This window comes from Limulus polyphemus, unplaced genomic scaffold (assembly GCF_000517525.1).
Source record: "Limulus polyphemus unplaced genomic scaffold, Limulus_polyphemus-2.1.2 Scaffold2295, whole genome shotgun sequence".
Taxonomy (NCBI): Eukaryota; Metazoa; Arthropoda; class Merostomata; order Xiphosura; family Limulidae; genus Limulus; species Limulus polyphemus.
Window position 1 is genome coordinate 102,513 of NW_013667905.1, and position 11,383 is coordinate 113,895.

Below are 11,383 nucleotides of genomic sequence, written 5' to 3' on the forward strand. Positions count from 1 at the left end.
GAATATGACTGAAAAATTTCATTTTTTCTGAAAAGTGGTGTCTATTTACTTGTGACCACACTGTGTACATATAAGTCTGATATTCCAGTGTTTTTTTATTGTACCCACAGGTGAATCTTATTGATGTTTTTGTTTTTTAATTATTTTTGACACTTTTCTTTGATCATTCAATCAGTTACTTAGGCTGATATGGTCTATTGCAAATAGATGTTAACACAGTGGTTTTGTCAGCAAATCAAAACTTGACATGAGCATGTGCAAAATGATTTACCTAGCCTACTTTTTGTTCCACAAAAACATTTCCTATTGTTTCAACATCATAATTCAAATGAAGTACCAAATAATAAAGCATGCTTTAAGTAAGCTTTAAAAAATCAAGACTGCAATTGTAGTGGAAGCTGTTCACAAAATCCTTTTCTTCTAGCAACTTATCAATAAGCTAAGCTTTTATCACTTTGCTCAAAGCTCTACCCAAATCTCTGTTAAACTGAAAGCCTTTTTGGCTTTTAGCATTGAAACATTGTAAAAATAGCTTCCATGACATGTTTAGATCAATACATTTCATGAAGCTTAGATATGAGCAGTTACATCACATCGTGACAAATAAGGCTGTAAAACAGTAGCTGACTAAAAATCAATAAAACTACACTTGTAATTGAGTTACAAGGGCAAATTAGCTCTATTTTGTCCAAAATTATTGTGCCTGACCTTGCTGTATTATGTTCAGAAAAATTTCAGGAAATTCACAAATATTAATGATTTCATTGGCAGCTCACTAAAATCAACTCAAAATAAAAATTTGTGATTTTTTTTTATAATTTTTATGCATAAAATTAAATAATAAATAAAACTTTTTGTATAATTATGTTCAACTCATAAATATTTTATTATTTTCTGTATGTAGAAAAGGAGTGCAAGATCATATTATCTATCATTTTTTAAAATTTAATGGTAAAATTTTGCCCTAGAGGCACATCGTACACATCTAGGCATAAAAGAGTTGATACTTGATTACTTCAAATTCCAAACTTTAAAGCATATGTATTGTCATCAGTTTATTTTTGACTTCAATCTTGTTCATAGTTATGTATACATGCATAACATTCAAACATCGTACTTACATAGCTTATTAACCCTTTCATCATGTAATTAGATTTCTACCAAATATTTTTTTCTGTATAAAGAATTGTTTTATTCATCAAATCAAGAAGAGAAAGTGTAATCACTTTTACAAAAAATAATGTTAATATAAAAAAATCTCATCATTCAAATATGTTCAATGTGTGTTAGTAACAGTGAATGGAAACAACAGACGAGTCATAAGAGATGATCTGGAGAAAATGTTTGAAAAAACAATGTTTTTCATCATAGTTTTATAACTACTAACCTGGCAATATCCAACTGATGGATTCTTCTGGGCAAAGGCAACAAGAACATTGTAGAGTGGCTGTCGTTTCCCATCAAGGGAATCAACTTTGAAATAAATGTTATCAGGAAATGTTCGTGGTATGTCTGAAATATTCAGAACTAGTCATAAACTTTAAACAAGGGCAAAGCTAAACTTAGTTTCCAAGACACCATAAAAATGATTTATTTAATGCAAAAATTAATACATTTTTGGCAAGAAAATAATCAGATAATGAATTATTTTTCTTTCACCACCATATTTTTATAAACAATAAGTTAAATAATATAGATCAAAATTCCAGAGAATTCTTAAAACCCTCCAATTCAAATGAAAATAATTGTATCATACATAAACTTAAAGAAATTTATGGTATGTATTATAATACTTTGGTTTTCCTGGTATTTTTAAAATTTTATGTTTATTATGACACTTTTTTTCTGTCCTTACTCTATTAGTTTAACTTTTTAAACCCACAATTACTTTCATAGTCCTAGTAATTATCACCATACTTACAAAATTTCTGGTCTATTTATAAAAGATGTATAATAGTATGGTTTGGATTAGTTTTCAGCCAAAGAGACAAAAATTGGTATCGAACACTGTCACCATCCAATGGGTAAATCTGGATTTTCAGCTGGTTGCTGGTAGCATCTACTCGGGTTTAAGGAGTTAATATGGAATTTATCATATGTATTCCCACCTACTTATTCTATGCTTTTTATGGTACTCATTTTAATAACTTGGTTTTCCCATCTTTCTCTAAACTTCTTTATTCCAAAACGAAGACACAACACATCAAACTTTACCTATTCACAGTTCTTTTCACCTAAACTCATCAAGAAGTTTAATTCTAACTGGAAAAAATGCTCTTACGAAAATCACAGTCACTTGACTGCTCACCTATTTTTATAGATTCCACAATCTCTGGTGGAATAGGCATTGAAAGAAGAGTGAAATATAGGTTTGGATCTGCATCTTTCAGATCTTGAGCTTTACTAACCTCCATCCAGACCTAGCAATCATCATACAATAATTAGTAAATAAAAACAATTTTTTTTATTAACACAAAAAATCTCTTATTTATATACAAGTTGTAATTTTTTTTGTAATTTCAATATTTCTAAATCTTCTAGGTTTTTTCAGATACTTTATAATATACACACAAATAATAACATCAACAAGAATTTACTAACAGTGAACATTAATATATACTTGTATTAATTTTAAGAAACTCAATATTAATACACTTCATACTGCAAAATGCACAGTATAATTCATAATATACTATCACTTTTCATTACAAAAAAGTGCTTCGAAGAAATAAATGTAACTTTCATAACAAAGATATCTGTCCTACATCCTGGCATTTTGTAGATTTATAACATTTCAGTATTCTTCTATACTAATAGTTCACCCATTTTCCTAGACCTAATTGATGTAAAATATTAGAACTATATAAAACAAGTAAATATATAAACAAAAGTTTCAGTAACTTCTATATGAATAGTCTCTCAACAGTCACAAAATGTTCAATACCTTCTTTTCCCCAATATCTCAAAACCTTGGTATTAGGTTTGTTTGGTGTTTAAGAGTAGTAAAAAAGGCCATATATCTTCTATCAATATATATGTTTAATATATTGCAATGATTACAGAATAATACATTCCACTCTAAGATTGAAAATTCACATATGTTAGACATTTTTATTTGTAATTAAACTAATCTGAATTGTTTTTCCTCTCTCTCACTAAAATTGACTGATCTAAATCTTAACCACAGGATACTGAACACTCATCAAACCTATATTTCTAAAATGAACCTAAGTTTTAACCACGATGCTTTAATACTCACCAAACCTCTATATTCACGTGGTATTCCTTTTCTTATATACCTTTTTACTGAAAGAAAGAAAAAAAGCTGTGTAAAACAGTACAATAGCTCCTAAACATTTTTAAAAATAAAGTTGTAATCAATAACATAACATTAAAGGACAACAAGAGCACCTTTTGGTCCATCAAGGCCATCTCATCCACTACATTAAACTGAAAATAAATTCAAAGCCACCCTTATCATTCAAATATTTATCAAGCTTTCCTTTTAAACTCCCTTAAAATAACTGCTCCTGTCACATCTGAAAGCAACCCATTTCAAAGGCTAACTACCCTGTTAGAAAAGTTAACATTTTCCTACACTGAAAATATATTTCCAATAGGTATTTACCTCCCCTCACATAATAGCTTTTGATCTTCAGTGCAGCCCTCTATATGCACAAATGTTTCCACTCACCACTAGTCTTGAAACTCCCACCTACCCCATGTTTGTATGTGGTTCAGCTGTGTTGTAGCATACAAATAAGCACTCTATCCACTCTATACCTGGTGCATGTTCAACTAATTTTCACATGTGCCTCTTTGCCACCCATTTAGCGACACAATAATTCATCAAGGGCAAAGAATATACCTAGTTCAAATATGGTGTGGACTCCCATGAGTGTGTTCCTCTAACAAGAGAAATCACACTCAATTGCCATTCTTCAGACACTTTCTGAAGGGTGCTCATCTATGTAAATTTGACACGAGTCCCTCCACCAAGTCAATGTGCGATTCAAGCTATTATGTGAGAAGTAAGATATCATATCAAAAGTTACTATTTTCCTACATTGAAAATATATTTTCAATGGATACTTATCTCCATTCACACTTCACACCCTTCCTCCCCACTTCCAGTGCTTCCTTTCTACCTAATCTCAAAGTGAAAAAAGTCAAAAAGAGCAAAGATCCTAACACTGAACCCTAAGGTATCCCACTCATGACATTAATCCAAATTTAACTGAGCTCCATTTATAATAACTCTCTTCTTTTTTCCATCTACCCAGTTTTCTATCTGAGCCAACCTAGCTCCCACACATAGAGATAACTTTTTCAACAAAGTCAAAATTTTCTAAAACACTATATCTATTTAAAGCCCAAAAACATGTACTATAGACTGTTGCAAGATATTAAGTGGTTTTGTTACCCAAAAGCCTAAAGACTATTTGATTAATTTAACTGATACCAGGGAATATTATTAGTTACGGACAGAAAAGAATCTACCATTGTAAAATTCTACTGTACAAGTTGTTAATGTAGATTCTAATAAGCCTGCCCTGCATTGAGAAAAATTCTCAGAATCTGAAAACACGTGGTTTTTGTACAATTAGTTAAATTAATGCTAGTCTACTTTAGAAGTTAGTTTGAATTATGTAATGTTAGGCAGCTTAATATTGGACGAACATAGATCTATCATAAACTTTAACAACTGACTAAACTTAATTTGTTAGATTTTATCTACTTATTAACTTAAATTCATCTAGTAATATTAGCTATTAACTTTATAAGGCTTAATGTTAGTTAGTCTGTAATTATGTAAACAACATTTCTATTAATTATGGAGAGCTAATCAATATTGAAGAAAATAAACTCTTCAAAAGTTTTGCTTTAAATATGAGGCAAAGAACAATAACCTGCAGAAGAACTTAAATGAAATTGGATTTATTTACGACTGACACTTGGAATGACAGCCACTGTTATTTGTATTTGAATATAACAGCTCATTCCTTTTGACAACAACCATGTAGTTGTTGTATTCTCAGGAAAAACTAATTTTGACAATGAAGTAGTTGTCATGTTCTCAGGTAAAACCAATTTCCCCAAGAGTGAATGAAATAGGTCTAAAGTTTAACAGAAGATTAGACCAACATATATATACATATATAAATAATTTCCAATTCTATGAACTAAAACTGAGTTTTTGAAAGAAATTACAAGAATACAAATGTGACATACACAGTGAAAATAATCTTTATTTAATAGAAATAACAGTGTATGTGTTTTAGATGAAAAGACAAGCAGTTGCTTTTACATAAGAGATAAAAGCTGTTTACTCTCTCTGAATCTTGTATATGTTCTATATCTGAACTCAGTCCAAAACCAAAGGTAAATGATGATATTGAAGGAACTAATCTGAAATTATCTGCTGAAGTTATCAACCTAATACAAGGGAACGAATAGCCACATTAGGCTACATTATCCTGTCTATTCTAGTTTTCCATAAGTATTTACTGAAAACCAAAAAGCAATGTAAATTTCATTCCTCAATAATCAACATCTCTTGCAGAATATCTCATGCAACACTTTATGAGAATATTTAGAAATTTAAATATTACATCTAAGTTTATGAACAAGAAGCCTTATGATGATGTCTGTATGTCTATAATACATACAAATCAATACATGCCTAATCACTAAGTACAACAGTACTTAACAGTAGGGATTTTGATGAAACAAAATGCTGGCCATAAAAATCACCCATTTAAAAACCACCTTTAAAATGTCTGAATATTAACAATGACTATTTCGTAGTAATGGCTGAGCTAAACTAAAGCTTATTGTACTTATAAAGCTGTTTAAAGCACTATATACATGTTTATACAGGCATACAAAAAAATGTCAAACATTATCACTCTAATCCTTTCACAGACTCTTCTGTCTGGGGTCCCAATGATTCTTTTCTTGTACAAAAAATGATACTTGTATATACACACATAAAATGGACAATGCGTTACTTTGGGCATATAATTAGATTTGATGGTAGGTTGATAGAGATCCTGATGAGTAATAAAATCAAATCTGGTATATGTGTGCCTCACACTTTGTATTGCTTGCGCACAAAAACATAGCCAATAAAAAGGAAACAAACAAGTACAATAAAAAAAATTTTAAAGTTAGCTGTAATAATATAGAAAGTTTTACTGCTACAGAATGTATTGAAACAAAAAAACCAAACCTACAAAATCTGAGTTACTTAAAATTTAAAATGTTTTACCCCTTTTTGAGCTCAGACTAACATAATTAGTGATTTGCCAAAGAAGGGATAAAATCTGTTTAAATTTTAAGTAACTCATTTTTGTTGTTTTGACTTTCTTGTTTCAATACTTTCTGTAGCATTAAAACTTTCTACATTACTATAGCTAGCTAGGTTACATATATATCAATCCCTACTTGTCTTTATAAAATTTACAAATTTTATATTATACTTGTCTTCATAAAAATGAATTGAAGAAGTAATTAAAACAATTTTATAACCATGGTTTTAATTTGTCTAGCTGAAATATTATGAATTCCAATCATTCTTTAACTGTTTCTGGTGGTGTGTTAATAGTGTAGATCAGTGGTTCCAAACCTTTTCTGATCTCAAAATTACACAGTTTGTACAATATTAATTTTTTAAAGTATTTTTAAATCATATTGTAAAACAATATATTTCAGTAGCTTAGAATATAAATACACATTTTTCTTTTCAATCATCTTGCAGACCAGCAGTTGGGAACAACTGCTGTAGATAAAATGAACTATTCAATCCAGTTACCATGAATACATCAGCAATGAGCTTTAATATACAATTTGTTTCTCTAGATTTTCAGAAGAATGCTTTCTTACTTGTCCATTGAAGCCTGTACTTGGAAATAGCAGATATAACAGACATTTTTTTCTGATACTTACTTAGATGGCTGTGTTTTTCTAGGTAGTTAAATGTATCAGTATTTACTTTGATTCAACCAGACTCTCATAATATTATGACACAGCATTACAGAATGGAGCAACAATTTTCATTACATGTGGATTTAATTATTTGTAAATCTACCACAATTACAGATGTATTTGGCTGTAGAAGAGAAAAATAAAATAAATATTTATGCTATTAGTACATGTACATCATTATTCATATATAATTTTTTTCTTAAAATAAAAGTTATCAGTAACACTAATAGCTTTAGCTCTTTCCTCCATCAGAGTACATGTTAATCTTCCCAACAAGGGAAAATGTAATTTTCCAATGTGTTTGGGTTATTGGGTTTCTTTTCTGATCCTAACTTTTCTGTTAAGCCTGCATACTTTTGTATATAATCATTAACACCAATAGAAGAGTTTCAATCTAGTATAAAACTTGCCTCTTGTTGTTGCAAAGGAAAAAAATAATTATAAATTTTCAACTGACCTCTGATACACAATTAATACAGTTATAAAGGAAGAAACTCTGTTTTCTTGACACAAATACTTGTTTCCTTTCATTGAAAGAAAATTCAAAAGGGAATTGATAAAATCAAAACATTTTTCCAATGGTTTTCATGTTTGTTTACATTCCAAATTTATAAAACATTTTAGACATGCAAGGACCAGGAATTTGTGGCTGAAATACAGCATTAATATACAAATTAAGGCTTACCTTTTGTGCCTTTCTTCACATTTTTCTCAATACCAAGAAAATCTTCCCATTTTTTTGCACGTCGTGCTAGTATTCCCAAGTAATTGGACATAAAATCATCATAGGATTCATAATCAAAGTCATCAGGTCTCTCAAATCCATATGGGTCGACACTGCATCATGCAATTAAGAGACAGTTTTTGAAAAACAATTTCTCGAAACGAATTTGGAAAGATATATTTTATAAACTTGACTATACACTTTTAACTCAGAAGTAAATTGTACATGTGTGTTCACACAAAGCATTCCTATATGTTTTTTAATGAATGTTTTTTTAAAGGTTCATAATAGTTAAAACATTAATTCTGCTCCTGAAAAAGTACTTTTGTGCTGCCCAGTAATGCAAGTTGAAAAATTAAAAGCTACACAGCCTTCATTCCATTTAAGTCATGCAAGACTTAACACTTCCAACACAAAAAAAGGCTTTAAACGAGTATGTGAAATATATCTAATATATCTATATGTAATAAATATGTGATGAGAATAAAACTTGTCCACAATTAAACTCAAGGATTTTTGAGCAAAACTAACCGTTTTAGAAAATTAATATTTTTACCTTAAAAAAACAGCACTTTCATTATAAATTACAATGATTTTATAATAAATATTTTGAACTATTTATAATGAATAACTGTGTTAGTTCTAAGGATTCTCTTAATGTGAATCGACTAAAAAAGTTAACATCAAAATTGGTTCATCAATTTTCACAGATTTGTTTATAACATAAAACATTTTTCATTTAAAGGTCTTTTTCTTGACATTTATAGATATGTAATATTTTGATTTTTGAATTAAAATGTTGGCTTAATAGCCAGAAAGAGAATGAGACTGCTTGGAACTTTAGCCCTGATGGCAAAGAGTCTCAGAATCCTGGTCTACGACAAGCTTTCTGGATTCACACATAAATAAAAGTACATATCTTAAACTTCTAATCCATTATAACATAAGTAAATAGTGCTATAAGACTAGGACAGTAGTAAGACTGTAGTATGTTTGCATCATAACAATATGTTGGTTGTGATTGCAACAGAGAGTATGCAGTTACCATATTTTAAATGGTTGTCTGAAATATCAAAAGTTTGGCACAAAATCATAGTTTAAAAGATACTTTTACTCTTATCAGTTCTCTTATATGAATTATGAGAAAATCTGTTATTAAAACCAAAACAACTTTTAAAAAGCTTAAATTCACAGGCCTGTGTAATTCTATGTACTGATCTCTCTCCTTCCTCCTTGTCTGCCTTTTAAAATTTCTATAATCTGAAACTTGCAAAAGCATAAAGTCCAGGACCTCTAGGGCATAAAGTTTAGAAGTCCCATGCAAAAACTTGGCAGTCTCAGGATACTGTACTGTGTGTGCAATATTGCTTAGGGCTCACCGGAGTGTTGCAAACAGTGCCAATATATTCCAAATATTTCAAAGAGTTGTGGCAATGGCTGAACAAAAATACATGAAGCTACACTGATGGTATAGATTAACTAGCAATGGTCTTGATTTACTCTTGCAATAATTACAGGTGATTTACAAGGATTCAAAACGCAATATAGATTTTCAAGCCCATGTCAAAATTTTTCAAAAATCACTGAAAAAATTTTATGGTCAGTTAGAAACTGGAAACAAAAATTTTTAATGCCTTAAAAAAAAGTCAACTGTTCACAAAACTGATTTATAGGACTAATTTAATGCAACCTTTCCAAGACTACAAGAAAAATTCTCACAAATTTCTTCCAACACACATACAAAGTTTCCCTTTCTCAGTATTGTCTTTTATTAATTTATCATTGTTTATTTATTCCTATTGATTTAATATTACAGAAGCAATTATTTTTGTTGTGTCTTCAGAGCTAATAATACTACAGAAATTTATACAGTGGTGAAGACACAACTACATTTGCCCTTGGTAATCTAACCAAGACAAAGCTGAAACTGATAGGGCCTTGGATAAATAAATAGTACATGATAGACTAATCACATACTTTGCAGTTTGACACTGTTAATTGCAAGTAGATGACATCCTTTAAATAAGTGTGCCACTGCATAAATACATGAACATGGATGTCTAATGTAGTCTTTTAGAGTATATGGTATCAAATTTTGGCATCCAAAGAAAATTTCTGGGAGTATGATACCCCACAACATCCAATGTAACAAAATGTTGCATACAAATCTCACTCAGTCAATAATCTGGCATGTTTTATAATGTATTTCACACCCCTACACTGGTAGAGTCTCTGAACAAAATCACTGTCAGACAGTTATATATAGTTCTATTTCTAACTACTACCTAATAGTTATCCAATTTCATATAAACACATTTTCTAAAACAATAAATCATTGTTCAAAGGTAAAGGTATCTCATTCAATTAGACTTTAAACCACAAGCTTGTAAAAACAAAATGTTATCATTACCAGAATAATGAGAATGTATAACCCAAATAGCCATACTAATCAGCATCTACAGCTGTCCGAGTAAAATGACTCCAATGAGTGATTCAGTAAACCCTGTACTTTTGTAATGCAGAATGTGATAACTCCCTGTAATCTTGAAAAGCAGAAACTGATAAACCCTTTTCTTCGAGCAGGAAAAAAACAGACCACACATTTCAAGAGTAGTAAAAAAAACACAGGATTCACTCTATGATGACAAGTGTAGAAAAGTCTTGCCATTTAGACTAGTAAGCATTCAACAAAACTCCTGCATGATTGGGCAATCCAATAAATCGACAAGAAATGATGCTGAAAATATCACCAACAATATAGAAGATTACATGGAATTAAGATTGTGGAATATGGAAACAAGCTACCAGCAGAACACGGCAACAGCTAATATAGATTTTGTTGTGCATCTTTGTCAAGATTCAAATGGGAGAATGGCAAAAAATGTGACTTGAACAATCCAAGACCATTGCACCCACATCTAAAGAAATCAGATTCAGAACAGCACAGAAAACCAAAATATTACTAATTGTACTTTTAAGTAGAAACAAAGGGCCTTATCATCCAAACATCTGACAAGTATGATCAAACGGCACAGAATAAAAAGACCATTCTATGACCAAAAAAAAAGCTTATCTGCTAGCCATGAAAAATGTGAGAAGCTTGTAGTTACTAACATGTTATTTGTTTATAATAAAAGACCAATCATCTATCATGGTTGAAGGTGGGATTTGGCTTCCTTCACTACCCAACCTATGGATATTATGATGTTGAGTATCTTTCAGGTATTTACTAGTTAGCAAAAGTTTCTGGTAAAAAGCCAAAAACCACCAGTCATTTGGATACTGAAAGAAATCTATAACCAGTTGATGTAGATAGGATGCTAATGAATTAATAATTTGGGTAAAATGTACATTGAAGAGCAAGAAATTGAATAACCAGACTCCTCAAAACATAGATAAATTGAGACATGATGAAAAGTACATAAAATAATACTGTTACATCTCTGTTCGTTAGTTAATTTTCCGTAAATTCGTTCCGACGAAACTTTAGCGACACAAATCATTTCTTAAATAAAACTGGTTTATTCTTTCCGAATACAACTTTGCGATACTCTTAATTTCAACAGTCGCGCTATAACAAACGCTATAATTCTCAACAAACGTCTCACGTGCTCAACTTCAACAATACTCAGTTCAATTACACATTGTTGCCGTAACTTTGTGACCATCTTA

General features: G+C 30.4%; 1 protein-coding gene across 2 annotated transcripts in view; it reads right to left on the reverse strand.

Annotated features, from left to right (window-relative positions):
• Positions 1-11,383, reverse strand: part of LOC106466542 (growth hormone-regulated TBC protein 1-A-like) — a 42,997-nt gene that overhangs the window by 11,049 nt on the left and 20,565 nt on the right. For both annotated transcript variants that reach the window (XM_013926834.2, XM_022394572.1), the window contains exons 2-5: positions 7,673-7,824; positions 3,260-3,306; positions 2,309-2,420; positions 1,388-1,512 (exon numbers count right to left, since the gene is read on the reverse strand). In XM_013926834.2, the coding sequence (XP_013782288.1) occupies positions 1,388-1,512; positions 2,309-2,420; positions 3,260-3,306; positions 7,673-7,824 (436 nt within the window). The remainder of the gene's footprint in view (positions 1-1,387; positions 1,513-2,308; positions 2,421-3,259; positions 3,307-7,672; positions 7,825-11,383) is intronic.